We start from the raw sequence: 19,772 nt of genomic DNA on the forward strand, positions 1-19,772 counted from the left end.
GAGGTGAAGGGTCAAAGACCAAGCATTGTACAAGATTGAGCCAAGAATAACACGCTAATTATGTCTTTTCAGGTCTACTGCTTGGCATTCCTCAAAGGTCTCCAGGAAGGAGGAGAGATGAAAGAACGTATTGTGACCAAGATGAATCATGGAAAATGCATACTAGAACGGGGTTATTGATTTTGAAAATGACGAAGATTGATTTGGATCTCTTTGGGAGGGAGCTTTGATGGAAGGATCATGCCAGTCTATCAAAAATCAGACTAATGGCTATACGATCATAGCAAACACTTACCAATACCACATTTCCTTTCAAAACTAGTCTCTAAAGAAATACATTTTACAATAGTGAAGACTTAACTTCTTGCTACTTAAGACTGCAAATCTAAAGTGTAAAGATGCTGCTGACCTAAAAGGAATTTTGAAAGAAATAGAAAAAAGCTGAATAATTATTGAGAAGTGTAGTGATAGTAGACCTGAGTCTGCTTGCACCAATGTGGCTGATATTAGAGGAGGAAAGTTATTTTAATTATTTGTTAAATTGTTTGCTCCATGTTCAAGTAATTCCAGCCTTGTGCAATAAGGAACACCTCAGCCACTATACTGAATGACAGATGCGTGTAGACCAGACCCCAACCTTTCCACTTCAAAAATATTTTGTTTGATGGGATTTAAAAACGAATTACATAATTATTTATGTTGTGTTTGACTAAATCCCCACTTTCACCAAGCGTGATGCATTTTGCATCAAATATAACATGGCTGTAGCCCTTTGCGGTGATCATGAACACGATTGTATTTAGTGATTCAAATTACTTCAGCCTCATGTGAGATTAATTTCTATCCTCCATTATAAAAGGTAAAAATCTGATCGAAAATGAGAAATGAATCAATCAAAACCTGTATTGGGGGCATTGGTGGGTAAAATGAACTATGCTAGCTCAAATGACCAAACGTTTATTTTATTTGGGGGGGGGGGGGGGTTGCGGCGTCATGTATGATTGTGTGGTGTTATATTATCTATTTATTGTATTTGTATTTTCTAGCATTAGTGGCAGTAGACAGTACTTTGAGATTATTCTTAAATCCTGTTGTGTTGAGTGAATACTGAGCACACTTTGCTTCAGTTATCTTTATTATTACCTCAACAACTTCTGAGATCAAGAGGGGGAGCCAGTAAACACTGGGTCTGTATATAGATGGAACAAGCTCAACTACTGTGTACTGTGATGTGATGTAATTCCTTTGAATGAAATCACACAGTTCTTTATGGGATGGTCTCAAATCATCCCCTAAACCATCACAACTTTTGTGAAGAGGACAGTGATTAGTCAAGAGGAATCCACATGGTAACAATGACAGCTGGCCCTCTGAAAGGCAAGGTATAACTGTTCATACTTCAGAAACCTGTCCAGATGTACCTCCAGAAATGCACATGCTGGCATTTTTCGTTATGTCTCACCCTTGAAGGAGTGGGATTGAAGAAAGTTCAATTGTTTGCTGCTTTTTTTTAAATTATATTTTTAATTCAGTTTAAGGCTCAGGTGGCCCATAGCAGACTGTGAAAACTGACAATACAAGCACCGGATGTTCACCAACAAGCAAGAGTGTGCCTAACCCAATAAGTGGAACCACAGAGCTGTGTATGTTTTACACAAGTTGGGATTTACATCATAAACAGTTCCTATGGCAGTCTTTCTCCAGTTACAGATAGAAGTTCTCTCTTAACCACAGTATTCATTTTAACATTATTTGACCATCAAACCTCATTGTTGGATGTACCTGGCTCATAGCTGTGTTTAAAAAAATATTTCAACCTAAACCATTCCACCACTCGAGGCCATTGAGGAGTGTTAGAATGTTACAAATGTTTGCATGTGCATATTATGATCTAAACAGAGAAATTGGATTTGAATGCTGTTGAGTGTTCAGTGGTAGTAGTCAACACTGACAACCCTTCATTTTTATAATTTAACTTAACTTGATCTTTGGCCATTGTTATAATTTATGTTTGTGATGTGATCCCTTATTTTGCCCTTTTGTTGGTTATGCAATGTTGAACTTTTGTTAGTAGAATTTTAGAATAGAACGCCAGGGTTGGTTCCTTCGACTCCAATGCATCCTCTCTAAACATTAGATATCTTTGGTATGTTTGTGTGAATAGAATGTGAATCAATCGTTTTCCTTTGTTTGGATTTTGTCAGTAGGTGTAAGGGAGAAATGGAAAGCAGTTAAAGTGCTTTGTTGTTAGATAGGCATGGGGGAGCGGCAGTTCACCTGGTAATCTATATTGTGTAGACTTAATTCAATAAAAGTATTTGTGTTGATTATGAATATAAAACCAATGTTGAATACTGCTGTTTTGAAAATGTTTAGTTCCTTTTATTTTGTCATTTTTTGAAAAAGATTTTGACTTGTTCCCAACAAATACTTGAATTTCTTAAAACATTTCTAGAATAAAGAGTAGGTAAATTAATAAATAGTCCCTGGAGAATATATATTAGATTTTTAATTGTGTTACACTGCTTTGTTTATTTGTACAACATTTTCCTTCAAACACATTAACCAGTTGTCATCTGAGGCAGCAGTACAGGTGTCTTTATAACCGTGTGCATCAAAAGATAAACTATCCACACTGGTGAAGTGGATCACTTTATGATGGTCCTCATCAGTGAGTCAAGGTAAAACATACTTTATTGGGTATGCTTTGAGGCCAAACTGATCTTTGAATTAATGTTTTATTTTATTTTTTTGTCTCTTGCTATGTAAGCCTTATCACAGAACTTTTTTACTACTTTTGCCACTTTGTTCAGAATGACAAGTAAACGAGTGATAAACTCATGCTGGGTGTAATTCCATTTTCTTTCAAAAGTGAGTGGCAATGTGCATGTAACATTCTGAGATACCTGGTGATCTGAACCCAAATATTCTAAAGTTTACTGAAAGTCTTCACTGGGTCCCTAGTGGGAAACAATGTCTGCAAAAATAACATTTAGGCCTACATTTTCTGAACTGAAGATTTAAATTACACAGCAACTTTTAAAATGTAAAAATACTCTCCTATGAGTAATCTTTTGTTTAAAATGTTTTTCCACATAAGTATTTAGAATCAGAATCAGAATGGGATTTATTCGCCATGAAAGTTTGCACAGACAAGGAATTTGCTTTGGCAGGAAGGTGCATACAATAAACATATACCTAAAATTTAAATATGTGGACTATCTATACTAAGGGTACATAAACTAGCAGTACTAAGTGGGATTGTAATATAATTTAATATACAATAAAATAAAATATAAGTTGCCGTAAATTACAATATAAAAATACAAAAATACAAATATTACAAAAAAATGCAAATGAAAAAATACAAATTTAAAGGTCCCATGACATAAAAATGTCACTTTAGGAGGTTATTTAACATTAATATGAGTTCCCCTAGCCTGCCTTTGGTCCCACAGTGGCTAGAAATGTTGATAGGTGTAAATCAAGCCCTGGGTATTCTTCTCCGCCTTTGAGAAAATTAAAGCTGAAACACTCGGTTTTGAAAATGCTGGTTTTATGACATCATAAGAGCGAAGGTTACCTCCCCTTTCTCTGCTTGTCCCGCCCAGAGAATCTGGCACGCCCATGAGAAACTGAGCTACTACGACCGTGCGAGTGCGATATCGGTTTTTACTCGAGACACATTATGGCTTGCAAACAAACGAAGTACACGAAAAGTTGCTCAGTGTTTGGATGTACAAATGAATACCAAAATCGTTTTTTGTGCCTTCATCTGAGCCTCTGAAGACCCAGTGTCTTAATTTTATTTTCTCTGGAAATGCGCCGACACATCTTCCCAATGTTTTGTAGCTATGTCTGCGACAAACATTTCAGCCACTGTTTCCTCTAGTGATGGGCATTCTGGCTCTTTTTCGTGAGCCGGTGTTGGACCGAATTCTCACTCCCCCGCAGAATCCCACTCCTCTGCGCGTGAACGCGCACTGCCTTCCTAGCGTATTCCTAGTTGTCGTTTGACGAACCGAGGCGATTTTTACAATGTTTAGCCTAGGTTCCCTCGTCTTAGGCTTTGAGGAAACTGTCAGTAGGCTATTTAATTCATGTTTCATCAAAATATAAGTTATGTTGTGCTGCACTGAGAGCCTATACGATTTGTATGTCGTGCTACTCGTAAAATCCGAATGATTGTCTCAAGAAGATAGACGTACTTTGGAGCTGCACTTGAAAAACGATGTTGATGTCGATGTTGTGCTACACTGTCCTATTATCGGAATGAGGGTAATATGTGAATTTTGTAGTTGCTGTTATGTCACTGTCTGGTAAAAGCGAGCATCCTTTGTATTCATTTGTACTAATCACTTTTAGTATAACTATTCACTTCTGATTCTTGATTACGTTGTACTTGCTGTTATAGGCTACTTACTAAATGCACTATATGCCAATTGTAATATAATCGTCTGGTACATGAGTATAGCTACATTATTTTACAAATGTGTATAAAAAGGCCCCTGCTCACAGGTCCCTCCTACCAGAATTCAACTTCTATTTCCCTCTCAGTAAACTACTTGTCACAGAACTGTTTTGTGTTTCCAATCATATCCATTTTATAGATCCTGCTTCCCACAGCCTAGTTTTGATTGGTTCCATCACATTTATTTTAAACAAAAAACTATAATGATATATTTAACAAAAGGTAGAAAAAAAGAAAGTGATCATTTAAATAGGTTTTAACAAGTTTGAGGCTTGATCATGAAAACAGGTTGGATTTTCTCAGTTGGATTTTAGCACAACAGTGATGGAACCTTCTGAGGCAGCTGTCACAGCCAACCTGACCCTCATTGGGCTCATCTCTGACGGGGACGAGTCTGATTACAGCTGGGAAGCTGACAACCTGGTGACCTGGTGCAGCCAGAACAATTTATAGCTCAATGCTCTTAAGACAGTGGAGATGGTTGTGGACTTCAGGAAGAATACAGCCCCATTTACCCCATCACCCTGTGCGACTCCCCAGTCAACACTGTGGAGTCCTTCCGCTTCCTGGGCACTATCCTCTCCCAGGACCTCAAGTGGGAACTGAACATCAGCTCCCTCACCAAGAAAGCACAACAGAGGATGTACTTCCTACAGCAGCGAAAGAAATTCAAGCTACCAAAGACAATGATGGTGCACTTCTACACAGCCATCATTGAGTCCATCCTCACCTCCTCCATCACCATCTGGTGGTACGCTGCTGCCAAGGACAAGAGCAGACTGCAGCGTATCATCCGCACTGCTGAGAAGGTGATCGGCTACAATCTGCCTACCCTCAAAGACCTGCACACCTAGAGGACCCTGAGGCGAGCAAGGAAGATTGTGAACACACTCTGTTTCAGCCACTCCCCTCCGGCAGAAGGTTGCGGTCCATCAGGACCAATACCACACGCCACAAAAACAGTTTCTTCCCATCTGCTGTTGGATACTTCAACAAGGTTAAGGGCTCACACTGACTTAAATGACTAAATCACAATCTGCACAATGACACCTTGCCACATTGCAATTTGCACTATATTACACTATTTGTACCATTTGTATTTTTATATTGTAAATTATGGCTACTTTATATTTTATTCTAAATCCCCTTAGTATTAGCTAGACTTTGTACCTTTTGTATAGTTAGACCACATATTTAAGTTTTAAGGTTTCTATATGTTTAATGTATGCACCTTCCTGCCAAAGTAAATTCCTTGTCTGTGCAAACTTTCATGGCAATTAAAACCCTTTCTGATTCTGATGAAAAACAGTGTTGCCAAAATCATACTCCCCCAGTAAGTTAAAAAGAAATACTGAATTGCTGCATCATTAAATAGTTGATTAGAGCAGCAGTTGGTTTTTAGGATTGTTAAATTGGTGAGGTAGCGCGTGAGATAGAGAACTCATACACAGTAGCCTACTGCAATGCATACAAGGTGAAAATAATGGGGCATTAAGTTGTATTAAACATACATGAACACAGCTCTATTTGAACATTTCAGGGATATAGGGGGTGGAAGAAAATACATTTGCTATGTGCTTATGCTGATCACAATAGCCATTTCCTTATCACCTGTTCATACAGCCAACTCCAGAATTACTGGCAACACATTGGCAAATATAAGTGAACGATGTGTTAAATTATAAAATTATATACACAGTAATATTTAGGAATTTACCAGCAGTAAAATATTGTAGCCTATATAGATAAGGTGACACAAAGGCAATATTTATTTAACCCTATTGCAAACCTGTGGGCTGAGCTGAAGATGAGTGCACAAGAGAGTAGGGCACTGGCGTATCTGGAGAGATTCTGTAAAGAGGATTGCTCTCTGATTCCTGACAAACCCTATTTGGCTGTAAATCATGTAATATTTGTTTTCTCTATTCACTATCAACACCGTCCTATCCTCAGAGACTTCATTTTAAGTTGTTGTGTTATTTAAACATTCTCTCTAATCTGCAGATTGATAATAGGCTTCTTATAAAACCCACAACTCAGATTAATTTTGTAACTGTTAGTGAAATGACAAACACTTTCTCCATTAAGGAGTTAACAGTTTGCCCTGTGCAGAACAGCAATCAGATGTTTTTCAATCCGCAGACATTAACCTAAGTAATCAGTTGTGAAACGTCGCATTTTCACTACAATGCATTTCACAATGCATTTTAGAAACGGTATAATAAAACTGAATTCCCTGAAATGTTCAAATAGAGCTGTGTTTATCTATGTTTAATACAACTAAATGCCCCATTATTTTCACCTTGTATGCATTGCAGTAGGCTAATGTGTATGAGTTCTCTTTATCTCGCACGCTACCTCACCAATTTGACAATCCTACAAACCAACTGCTATTTGAATCAACTATTTAATGAGGCAGCAATTCAGTATTTCTTTTTAACTTACTGGGGGAGTAGGATTTTGGCAACACTGTTTTTTATACCTGCCGAAATCCTCCCCCCCTCATATCTTGGGACTATAAGATCTGACACCCCCCCCCCAAATTATTTTGGTGGCTCCTCATGCCCTGTAGAGTGTGCCATAAAAAGCTTTTGATACTAATTGCATAAATGTAAAAGTTAGAAGGGGAGTAGGATTTTGGCAACACTGTTTTTCATACCTGCCGAAATCCTCCCCCCCTCATATCTTGGGACTATAAGATCTGACACCCCCCAACTATGCGGGGATGTGGACAATCTGGATGGCGACACTAACTGGGTAATAGCTTGTCAATTGGTATTGAATACAATACTTTTTTCACTACTAGACACATTTATTTACATTTAGTAATTTAGCAGACGCTCTTATCCAGAGCGACTTACAGTCAGTACAGGGACATTCCCCCCGAGGCAAGTAGGGTGAAGTTTTCACGGCCGGGAATCGAACCTGCAACCTTCTGATTACTAGCCCGATACCCTAACCGCTCAGCCACCTGACTCCCTATAATGAAGCATTGGTATTTCTTTGTATAAGTGGTATAAGTGGTAATGTTATTATAGGTGACAATGACAGTTTTTGCCATTCCTAATGTTTGATCATTCATTATCATTCCACAAATTAATCTTAATGTTTACCCAAAATGCTGCCTGCCGTAAACATCCCTGACCTGTTTTCATGATCAAGCCTCAAACTTGTTAAAACTCTTATTTAAATTATCACTTTCTTTCTACCTTTTGTTAAATATATCATTTATAGTTTTTTGTTTAAAATAAATGTGATGGAACCAATCAAAATGTCATCATTTATTAGATGTTTTTCACTAGCCATTCACAAAGGGAAGGTCCAGGCTTGGCTTATCAGGTACTAAAACCAAGCACTGTACATTGCAAGTTAGAAGACACAAACTAGGCTGTGAGAAGCAGGATCTATAAAATGGATATGATTGTAAACACAAAACAGTTGTGTGGAAAGTAGTTTACTGAGAGGGAAATAGAAGTTGAATTCTGGTAGGAGGGACCTGTGAGCAGGGGCCTTTTTATATAGCCTACATTTGTAAAATAATGTAGCTATACTCATTTACCAGACGATTATATGCCAATGAATTGGAATATAGTACATTTAGTAAGTATACCTATAACAGCAAGTACAACGTAATCAAGAATCAGAAGTGAATAGTTCTACTAAAAGTGATTCGTACAAATGAATACAAAGGATGCTCGCTTTTACCAGACAGTGACATAACAGCAACTACAACATAATTCACATATTACTCTCATTCCGATAATAGGACAGTGTAGCACGACATCAACATCGTTTTTCAAGTGCAGCTCCAAAGTACGTCTATTTTCTTGAGACAATCATTCGGATTTTACGAGTAGCACGACATACAAATCGTATAGGCTCTAAAGTGCAGCACAACATAACTTATATTTTGATGAAACATTAATTAAATAGCCTAATGACAGTTTCCTCAAAGCCTAAGACGAGGGAACCTAGGCTTGTAAAAATCGCCTCGGTTCGTCAAACTACAAATAGCAATACGCTAGAAAGGCAGTGCCCGTTCACGCGTAGGGGAGTGGGATTCTGCGGGGGAGTGAGAATTCGGTCCAACACCGGCAGTAGAAGATGGAATCGCGATTCAAACAGTACCATCTGCTAACTGAAAATATGCCCCCAAAAACGTAAATAAGCTTGACATTTATTTTGTGGAAAATCGCTTTCATAAAAAGCTGGTAGCGATCATTGTCAGTATCAACGCCATGTGCGATATAGCCCTGTGTGGAGAAGCTGCCCCGGTAAATTGTACTACTACTGTACGGTACAGTACAGTACTAGACTACTGCTGTGTTCGTCTTGGTAGCGATTGCGTTGGTTGAATTGGATTTAACGTTCCGTTGTACGGTTTAGGCTGAAATTAATTATTTTCATGAACAGATTGACAACGTTTAGGCTGTGGCAATGAAGTTAAGGTTATAGTAGTTAGATAGACTTTTGATTTAAGTAAGGGGAGTGCCGTACATGTTCTGTCGCCGTTTGACTTCCTAAACAGCTGTGTACTGTATATGTTTTTGTAGTGTCTCGCGTAGGCTACAGCGTTGCAGTGAGCAACACTGGTTTGAAACCACAGGTAATGATATTTTCACCCACAAATCGTTTACTTGTAATGTAATGTCATAATAAATCCTACAACGAAAATGTATTTGTGAGGAATGTTTATTTTAACGATTGAAAACAGATGCATCATAGACCACTGTAGTATGTGTTGCCCGGGCAACAGAGGCTAATGTCATGATGCTAATACTTCAGTGACATAGTAGACTACTGTTTCCGAAAGTAGATGTACTTCCTTAATAAAAATCATCTTATATTGTACATTACACGTCACAATTGTGTGTCATATCACAAAGTAAAATTAGTAAATAGTTATCACCCTGGCCTCTTTGCTTGTGGCGTTTCTGCATCTGCCTTGCAGTAAAGCAGTTAGCTTAGCTATCTCCCAGAAGTTAACGAGCTGCTAAACTAATGTTCTGCTAGAGGTAGTCACGCGAGTTTTCGTGACGTTAGTGACGTAAGTAGCGTCATTGACTGTGGCTAGCAAGTTAGCCACCGTTAGCTTCACTTTTCGCCACAAAAACTTAATTTCCACTTAAACCATGCAACGGAACGTAAATCCCAATAGAAGCAACTCAATCGCTACCAAGACGAAACTTTTGACACCTAGGTTGTCTATGTAGGCCAAATATTGACTGAGTTTTAGGGGGGCAAAAAGAATAAAAACTAGAAAAGGCTGTTCCTGCGAAACAGCAGTGAGAATGCTGAAAACCTGAATGGGGATAGCTGACCATGCTAAAAAAGCTGAAAATAGTGAAAATTTGGTAGAAAGTTATAAGCTGAAGCTTCAAAGCAACCGAAAGGTATTTTTGAAAGGGGCTGGAGCAGCATTCCAACAATGATTTGAAAGGATTTACCATTACTTTTAAAGGGAGAATAATTTGCACAAAAACCTTAATATTTTAAAAAGTATAAAAGTGAGAAATGAGAAAATACCCGCAAGCTGAAAGCTGAAATGAATTTCAAAAATGTGTGATTCACACAAAAGAGGCAGTGTGGAAACTGAACTGCATCATCTCAAGGAGTCAGGTGGCTGAGCGGTAAGGGAATCGGGCTAGTAATCCGAAGGTTGCCAGTTCGATTCCCGGTCATGCCAACTGATGTTGTGTCCTTGGGCAAGTCACTTCACCCTACTTGCCTCAGGGGAATGTCCCTGTACTTACTGTAAGTCGCTCTGGATAAGAGCGTCTGCTAAATGTCTAAATGTAAATCATCTAACAAAGCTAACGCTGCGTTCACACTGCAGCGTTTTTTAACGCTCTGCATCGCTCGCCTTCCCTTCCACAGTACACCACGCTCGGGGGCGTGTTAGACAAGTTAATACAGAGTTGTAGTTCTCTAAGGTCACTGTTGTAGTCATGGCCAAGCGTGCAGATTTGGGTTCATGTACTCACAATATCGATCAAAATACCACTTTTACACAACATTTATGTAAGTGCAAGATTTTACTTGTGCAAGATTAGAGTAGAATACATGTTACGCCACCGGTCACTCAACCAGTCGTTTGTAGGCTGGGCTAGCGAGCTAGCAGTGGCACAGAACAGTCACGTAATGTAACGAGACTGAATTTAAAAGTAGGCTATAAAAACACAGTAGGAACAATGACGACATCGGCAACCATGCACCATGCATTATTAGTTTAATGTAATCTTTAAATTCAGGCTCGTCACATTAGTAACTTTGTTCTGAACAGAACTGGGTGTGCAGACACATACGAAAAGTTTCTCCTCCATCTTGAAATTGTGAAACCTAGAAATGTTTATCATGACCAACGGTTGCTATGTTACAAGAAACAAGAAACCAACCCGATTGGCCAACGCTAGCGTTTTCACGCTCCTCATTTACATAAAGTTGAGAAAATCCAACTTGCAACGCTCCGCTCCGCTCGCCTTCCCACAATGCCCTACGCGAGCGTCAACGGCTGGTTTCATTGAAAAGGAATTGGAAGCCGACGCCGCGCGCCGCCCGCTCCGCTGCAGTGTGAACGCACTGTAACGCTGCGTTCACACTGCAGCGTTTTTTAACGCTCTGCATCGCTTGCCTTCCCACAGTACACCACGCACGGGGGCGTGTTAGACAAGTTAATACAGAGTTGTAGTTCTCTAAGGTCACTGTTGTAGTCATGGCCAAGCGTGCAGATTTGGGTTCATGTACTCACAATATCGATCAAAATACCACTTTTACACAACATTTATGTAAGTGCAAGATTTTACTTGTGCAAGATTAGAGTAGAATACATGTTACGCCACCGGTCACTCAACCAGTCGTTTGTAGGCTGGGCTAGCGAGCTAGCAGTGGCACAGAACAGTCACGTAATGTGACGAGACTGAATTTAAAAGTAGGCTATAAAAACACAGTAGGAACAATGACGACATCGGCAACCATGCACCATGCATTATTAGTTTAATGTAATCTTTAAATTCAGGCTGGTCACATTAGTAACTTTGTTCTGAACAGAACTGGGTGTGCAGACACATACGAAAAGTTTGAGGCAATCAGCCCAGCTGAATGCCTCGCTATTTGTCTACGGTAAGCTTTAATAGCCCATATAGTAAACTGTTATATTTCAGTATTCTCAGACTAAAATATAGTATTTATTTTCTATGCATTATTTTAAATGTATGGTATTTCTTTGTAGATACCTTGCCACGGGGGATTCGTTCATGACTATCAGCTTCAGCTATCGCGTCGCCTCATGTACTGTGGCAGGTATTGTCGGGGATGTGTCTCGGGCCATTTGGGACTGCCTTGTGGAGGAGTTCATGCCTGTGCCAACCAAGCAGGACTGGAGGGACATTGCTGAAGGCTTCCTTCAGAGGTGGAACTTTCCAAACTGCCTGGGCTCCATCGATGGCAAGCATGTTGTCATCCAGGCCCCTCCCAACTCAGGGTCACTGTACCACAATTACAAGGGGATATTCTCCATCGTTCTCCTTGCTGTTGTGGACGCCGACAACATGTTCCGGGTCATCGATGTCGGTGGCTATGGACGGAACAGTGACGGTGGGACCCTGGGGAACTCTGCGTTTGGTGAGGCCCTGAAAGATGGAACCCTGGACCTCCCAGAGAACTGCATCATCCCTGGAGCAGAGCCACGTGGACCACTGCCACACGTCTTCGTGGGTGATGAGGCCTTTCCTCTGCGGAGCAACCTCATGCGCCCCTTCCCTGGGACAAACCTCGCCAGGGAGAAGAGGCTTTTCAACTACCGCCTCAGCCGTGCCAGGTTGACAGTCGAGTGTGCGTTTGGTATTCTCTCCAGCCAGTGGAGAATGTATCGGCGTGTCATTGGTGTCAACCCGGCAAAAGCGGAGGCGTGTGTGAAGGCCACCTGCATCCTCCACAACTTCATCCGGAGGTCCAGGAGAGGGGCCAGTGGATGTCCAGAAGCCAGGCCTGGCCAGGAGGGGTCAGCAGGTCTCCAGGAGGCTCCACGACTGGACAGCAACAATGCTGCACGTGCAGCAATTCACGTGAGGGATGCATTCACTGCATATTTCAATGCAGAAGGTGCAGTGCCCTGGCAGCAATCAGTTGTATAGCCCATGTCATCAAGAAACAAAGGCTCTTTTAAGAGCCACCCACATTAATCACAAAAAGGCAAACAGTTCCAGAATGTTCTTTTCATAAAATATGAGCTTAAATCATTATGTGGCCATGTTGTTTTTCTTATCATTATTAATTTTCACTACCAACCATTCATAGTAAATAATAGTATCTTAATACCTAACAGCCCAATTCAATAAAAGGAACACAAAGTTCTGTCAGTGACAATTTTGTGTTTATTACACATCACTGTGTGCCTGCATCTCTGCCTCAAAAAACATGCAGTGAATATTAAATTTGTATTCTGACTGCTTAGCTGGTGGCAGTCTTTTCAGGGCAGGGAGAAGGCTTTGAAAAAAAAGCTCATCCTCGTCCTCTGCTTGAGGTGGTGGAAGAGGAGCAGGTGTCTGTGCCATCTCCAAAGCACCAAGCATCCTCTCCTCAAATGCCGACAGCCTCTCTTTGCGCACCCTCTTTCGGCCAGAGGATGCTGGGGGCTGGCTAGTTGTTGCTGCTGCCTGACTAGCAGGGGAAGCTCTGGCCTCACTGGCAGGGGTTCCTGACTGGCCTGGCTCGCTGTCTGGCTGTGTGGCTGTCTGCTCTATTTCATCGTCACTGACCTGGCTGACTGAGGATGTGGTGGCAGGCCTCTGGAAGTTGCTGCTGGAGTCCCTGTACTCCATAAATGGAGCCAGGAACCCCATCACAGCAGCATACTTCCAAGGTTTATGATTTGTCAGGCCTGCTCCACTCCTGCTCAACTCTTTCTCCTTGTTCTTTTCCCTCTTGTAGCTGTCCCTTAAATTTTTCCTTTTTTTTTTGCAATCCTCAGCTAGAAAAACATTATTTGAAAACGTTTTAATAGACATACACGTTGACATGTGTAAACACGTTGTATTATATTACTCGAAGTGTCTGCTAATCTGTCGATACAACTAGGGAGTCCCAGCCGGGCTAACTAGCTAGCTCTAGTTACCATAGAACAAAGTTACGTAATGTGACTAGACTGAATTTGAAAGTACAAAATACCCACCAGGAGCACCGACAATTTCGGCAACCTTGCGCCATGCATCATTTTTTATATTAACATCTCTGTACGAATACAGAGACGTGTCATACAGTACTGGGTATCCAGCCACACAAACAATCAGTTTCTCCTCCATCTTGAAACCTAGAAAGCTAGAAATGTTCACCATGGTTGCTACGTTACGAGAAACAAGAAAACACTCCGATTGGCCATCGCTAGCGAAAATCGCTCCTCATTTGCATAAAGTTGAGAAAATCTCAACTCGGTCGCGTCGCTACCCACAATGCACCACGCAAGCGATTCGCCTGGCTGCATAGAAAATGAATGGAAAACATGTTGTCGCTCGCATTGCGTCGCTGCAGTGTAAACGCACTGTAAGAGCTAAAATAGCCTACAATGCGGGAGAAGCTGAAAGCTGAACTGTTAAACAGAAGAAGTAGTAAAGAATATATTGTGCTTATTAAAGTTATGCATTGTGCTTATTAAAGTTATGAACTTAGAAGTGTGCTCAGGCTTAAACATTGGGTCTCACACTGGGTGTGGGAAGCAGGCTGTTCTTTGTGTCTCTATCTCTTCATTTTCAGAAACAACCTTGAAACCGGGTGGAGACAGCACCCGAGCAGGTGGGACGCGTAGGCAAGAACAACTCCCTGATGCACGAGAGAACAAGCTCAACCCTTTTTTGATACTTGTGTTTCAATTGCACTGTATAAATATATGCTGGGGAGGGACAGATAGCCAGTTGGACTTCGTGAACCAGCCCAAACTCTGTTGCGGGTAGGGAAACTTAGACAACCCCAGAGCTCTGTACTTGTTGATTTCCAACTGCTGCATTAAAGCTGATATTATCGGACCTCTGCGACTCCAGACCACTCTTTCTAGAACACAGATTTGTGTCATTGGATACCATCATTACATATTGGAATAGACACATAGATTAAGAACAGATGCCGGATGGGTCTCTCCCCCGACAGATCGGGGGAGAGACCCATACACCGGTACGAGGAGGCAGACGTAATCGTCAGAGGCGCCTCAACAAAAAAAACAAAAAAGGTAAGCAGACACCTGTTAATTCAAAGTACTGCTATTCGGAACTGAGAACCAAATTTAGACGATTACTATGCTTCATCGTACCTAGTCAAACCAACAGTGGTGGGAAATCAACCGTTTTTGTGTTTTGTCCTTGTCTAAGGGGAGGTTCGAGTCCTTTCCAGGGGTTAGAGTCCCTAAACTCGTTGTCCTTGTCTAAGGGGACGTTCGAGTCCTTTCCAGGGGTTAGAGTCCCTAAACTCGTTGTCCTTGTCTAAGGGGAGGTTCGAGTCCTTTCCAGGGGTTAGAGTCCCTAAACTCGTTGTCCTTGTCTAAGGGGAGGTTCGAGTCCTTTCCAGGGGTTAGAGTCCCTAAACTCGTTGTCCTTGTCTAAGGGGAGGTTCGAGTCCTTTCCAGGGGTTAGAGTCCCTAAACTCGTTGTCCTTGTCTAAGGGGAGGTTCGAGTCCTTTCCAGGGGTTAGAGTCCCTAAACTCGTTGTCCTTGTCTAAGGGGAGGTTCGAGTCCTTTCCAGGGGTTAGAGTCCCTAAACTCGTTGTCCTTGTCCAAGGGGAGGTTCGAGTCCTTTCCAGGGGTTAGAGTCCCTAAACTCGTTGTCTTTGTCTTTTTCACTGTCTATTTGTGTGGAGTCAGATTGAGTTTAATAAAAATAGAGAGGAGTGTGGTGTGTCTTTTCTTTGTCCTCTCCGGTACAAGAGGGTTACAGAATTGAATTGATGTGAAAAAGTAATATTTGTGTGGAGTCGGGTTCAGTTGAACGGTATTTTAAACAGATCTGTCGTTCTTTAAAAAATAAAATTAAAAAATAAAAAGATCCACTAGGTGTCCTCCAAGGAGCATAATTGCCTTCGGTGCAAAGTCTAACAAGTTTTTAAATTGTGAAATCACTCACTTTTATCAATCTCGTGCTTTTTTCTTTGACCAAGAAGTTACAGAAATCCCGAGGAGAGTTGGAGAAAGGTGGGGGCTAAAAGAGTCCTGTTACTTGAGATCTTACAAAGGTGATCCCAGAGGGTATAGTTCTGCATAATTATGTGAGTATTAATGCTGATAGATGTGTTCGTTTAGATGAATCCCAAGTTTGGTGGTTAACAAATGCGTGATCAACAGTTGTTATAATTCCTAGCCAAACAGGGAGGGTTTTTTTTTTTTGAAGCCTTTCCGACCAGAACTTGGATTTATAGGCGGAAAATCTGTGATGTGTGAGGGTATTCAGTAAAAATGCAGAAATTGAACCCCTGGTTTATAAATTGGTTCTAATACAATTGGAAGAGTTATACTAGAGCAAACCAGCTGTGTTGGTCAAAGAATGGTTTGAGGAAATGTATGTGAAAGATTATGAGGAAGCAATTGGAAAGGTATATGGGATAACATTTTAAGTCAAAATAGTAAAATCTAGGGTTTTTAAGAGTTTTGATAAAGGTATTAGATGTAATTTGGTTAAAAATGAGAAAGAGAACATAACTAAATGTACTTTTATTTGGAGTTTAATTGTAATTTGGTTTCAAGTTTTATTTGAGAGTTTTATCAGAGCCTGGCATACTGTTTGGGATAAACAGTTAGGCTGTGATAATGTTGTATTAATAAATGGTATTAGTGCATGAAGAGGATTATTATAACATTCAGTTCTGAAATAATTTGGGAACACTCATCAAGTCTGATTAATTGTGGTTATGATGGTTTGAGCTAATTGGCTCGTTTTGAACTGCAGCAAAACGAGTTATGAAGTTCTACCTATCTGACCTTTATAGAAAATATATTTGGGAAAAATGTTTGGTTAATAGCTACATTAAGAACATTATTTGGTCTATATTTCATTTAAGAAGCATACGGATTCTGGTTTGGCATAATGAAAATTGCTTTTATCATATCTTTGATAAAAAGAGGTGTGATTTGGTAAAATAGAGAATCTAAAACAATATTGGTCTTAAACTTAACTGTTTTAAAAGACAGAAAAGGTTTTTTGGAGTGAAAGAAATTAGACTAACAGTTGATTTTCTAAAGAAGGGAACAAAGAAACAGATTGTCATTTCTAGGCATGACTAATAGGAGTTGAATATGGGGGCTCGTTATTAGATGCTGTTACATGTGTTTGCTCAACAATAAGAAAACTGAAGGGAAAATACTGCCTGGTAATTATAGATACAGTATGTTTACTATGTGAACTGAAGTCTTTCCCAGTCCTATACCAGGTGCATAACACCATTTGAATTGATTTATTGGAGATCATATGTAATACCACAACTTAAACCTTTCACATAGCATGATGAAGAGGCGAATCAAATGGTTAACCAATTTTATTAAAAAAATGCTAACTAGAAAAGAGATGTCTTCTGCTACATTCTGTTCCAGGTGAAGCAGTAAACCAAAGAGTGGAGGAGTCAAACGAGGAGATTGGGTATTGATTAAAGTTATCAATGAAAGGAGGGATCTTATGAGAACTTTAAAATATCCTGTCTAATTTCTGGTTTTTCTATTTGTTTCTAATTTAGTTTATTTTATTACAATTCTAAAAGCTTGGCTAAAGTTGTATGTATGTGGTGAAGGGGGCCTGTGAGCATGTCCAGGTCTGCCGTGGATACATGGATGTCGAATGTCCACTCTGGAGTGACGGTGGGTTTTCCCCTATAACATCATTAGGGTTTTCCCACTGTGTCCAGTGTGTCCACACCACTTGGCTATAACGCTGCATAGTCTCATCATTATTGTATGTAAACATTGTGTAATCGGTAATGGGATATTTTTTGAATTTGGGTTTGTTGTCACACCCTATAAGGGTGTGAAAGGAGGGATTTATTTGAACTTTAAAAATATCCACTTTAAATCCTGAAATGGGTTCTTGATTTCAATATCTGTGTTTAATCATTGGTGTTCGACTGTTCGCATCTCATTTGACTCAGTTACTGCTTGATCATGGGAGATAAGGTGATGCTGGGACTGTAACTCTTTTCTGCTTCAGGACGAGTCAGACCGGCGGGTCTGACTACCTAACCCGTGTTCTAAGGCCCCATTCCCCTGGAGACCCTGTCCCCCCCCCTTCTCACTGGATGATCTACCCCTTCCCCTTGGAGACCCTGCCCCATCTGCCCCTATGCCCCATCAGACCTAGGAGTGGTCTGCCCCCCCCCCCCTTCCCCTTGAAGACCCTGCCCCACCTGACCCACCTGCCCCAATACGTCATCAGGTGTTCGGGGAAGCCTGTTGTACATTTATGGACAGGACCATTCAAGGTCATCGAGAGAACCTCGCACGCTGGGGAAAGGGAGTACGTGGTACCACTGGAGCATGTGTTCTGCTGCTCCAGAACCCAGTCGTACGTTGCAGGAGTTGGTGGAGAAGGGCCAGGAGGGCCAGTGAACTGTTTGCTATTTGCTACGAATGTGAGAGTCCGGAAAAGAGGGTTACGACGAGGTCAAGAGTAATACTGCTTGATCACACTAGAGTTGTACTGGACTAAGACAGTTTTCGCTATTTTGCTTAAGAGTGTGTGTTATCAATATCAACATGAAGTGTGTTACAGGGTTAGCCTGGCTGGGATTGCTTAGCTTAGTCATAGGCTTGCAAGTGTATTATTTTTGGTATTTACCACAACAGTTGGAGAGACGGGCAAGACAGAACAATCCACCGGAGGTATGCATGACCGCCTATCAGGGATGTTGTGCATGTTTGCTCTGTGTGGGTGTTGTTGTATCCCTTGTATCAGGTCCCTGTGTAACAGGATCATTGTCTCGGCTGAGGAGAACCCGACGAAGGGGTTCCAAATGCCGTTGCTGGGGCTGGCTGACCAGGACGAGGAGGCGGTGGTTGGTCCGGGCTATGTTGATTGATCTCTGGTGTTTTCAGAGATCAAAAGAGGGATTAAAGAATATATTGTGCTTATTAAAGTTATGCATTGTGCTTATTAAAGTTATGAACTTAGAAGTGTGCTCAGGCTTAAACATTGGGTCTCACACTGGGTGTGGGAAGCAGGCTGTTCTTTGTGTCTCTATCTCTTCATTTTCAGAAACAACCTTGAAACCGGGTGGAGACGGCACCCGAGCAGGTGGGACGCGTAGGCAAGAACAACTCCCTGATGCACGAGAGAACAAGCTCAACCCTTTTTTGATACTTGTGTTTCAATTGCACTGTATAAATATATGCTGGGGAGGGACAGATAGCCAGTTGGACTTCGTGAACCAGCCCAAACTCTGTTGCGGGTAGGGAAACTTAGACAACCCCAGAGCTCTGTACTTGTTGATTTCCAACTGCTGCATTAAAGCTGATATTATCGGACCTCTGCGACTCCAGACCACTCTTTCTAGAACACAGATTTGTGTCATTGGATACCATCATTACATATTGGAATAGACACATAGATTAAGAATCCTTCAGTAGGCTAGCTAGTCATAACAAGAATATTATCGTTTTAACAGCTGAAATTATAGTTTGGATAGTAATAGCAGATGTACATTACATTTAGTCATTTAGCAGACGCTCTTATCCAGAGCGACTTACAGTAAGTACAGGGACATTCACCCCGAAGCAAGTAGGGTGAAGTGCCTTGCCCAAGGACACAACGTCATTTGCACGGCTGGGAATCGAACAGGCAACCTTCAGATTACTAGCCCAACTCCCTCACCGCTCAGCCATCTGACTCCCAAGATGAGATGTAGCCTACCATTGAGTGCGTTTACTCGGCTTTCTTAGTAGGATTCAATGTGTTGATGGAATGAAACATACAGCAGTAGGGCCGATACAGGAGGACACGGCGACACTTTGTTGCAGAAGGATGATGGTGCAAGTTTTGTCCGTGGAGCATACAACGATTAATAAAAAAGAATCATGTAGACGCGTTTATTGAGTAATCGCATAACTAATTACACATGTAAACGGAGTAATCGTATTATTGGCATAAACCGACAATTGCTAGTAATCGGGTTTCTCATGGTCAAGTAAACGTACCAATCACCTGTGTGAGAGACTGAGTGGTGCGTGTCTGTCGTTACGGTGATGGTGCAGCTATGATTGCTAACGCGCTGAGGGCAGAGAATAAGAGAAATGTAGCTAGAATCCACACCTCAAACAAGATAACCTAGACGCAAAACTGTACG

At 41.1% G+C, this 19,772-nt stretch overlaps 3 protein-coding genes across 4 annotated transcripts in view; 2 read left to right on the forward strand and 1 right to left on the reverse strand.

The window, feature by feature from the left end:
* The window catches only part of nlk1 (nemo-like kinase, type 1), a 55,595-nt gene extending 53,011 nt beyond the window's left edge, over nucleotides 1-2,584 (forward strand). For both annotated transcript variants that reach the window (XM_062453641.1, XM_062453649.1), the window contains exon 11: nucleotides 73-2,584. In XM_062453641.1, the coding sequence (XP_062309625.1) occupies nucleotides 73-121 (49 nt within the window). In that variant the 3' untranslated portion in view covers nucleotides 122-2,584. The remainder of the gene's footprint in view (nucleotides 1-72) is intronic.
* A 74-nt stretch (nucleotides 2,585-2,658) lies between these two features.
* LOC134037094 (uncharacterized) lies at nucleotides 2,659-12,669 on the forward strand. The gene is made up of 3 exons (XM_062482410.1): nucleotides 2,659-2,671; nucleotides 11,533-11,590; nucleotides 11,700-12,669. The coding sequence occupies exons 1-3, from the start codon at nucleotides 2,659-2,661 to the stop codon at nucleotides 12,601-12,603; spliced, it is 975 nt and encodes a 324-aa protein (XP_062338394.1). The 3' UTR covers nucleotides 12,604-12,669.
* A 177-nt stretch (nucleotides 12,670-12,846) lies between these two features.
* Nucleotides 12,847-13,932, reverse strand: LOC134037101 (transcription factor Adf-1-like). Its single transcript, XM_062482422.1, has 2 exons — nucleotides 13,641-13,932; nucleotides 12,847-13,439 (listed from the first exon to the last, which is right to left on the reverse strand). Exons 1-2 carry the CDS (start codon nucleotides 13,801-13,803, stop codon nucleotides 12,847-12,849), a joined length of 756 nt encoding a protein of 251 aa, XP_062338406.1. The 5' UTR covers nucleotides 13,804-13,932.
* Between the last annotated feature and the right edge of the window lie 5,840 nt (nucleotides 13,933-19,772).

The sequence above is a fragment of the Osmerus eperlanus genome, chromosome 2 (assembly GCF_963692335.1).
Source record: "Osmerus eperlanus chromosome 2, fOsmEpe2.1, whole genome shotgun sequence".
NCBI classification, from domain to species: domain Eukaryota; kingdom Metazoa; phylum Chordata; class Actinopteri; order Osmeriformes; family Osmeridae; genus Osmerus; species Osmerus eperlanus.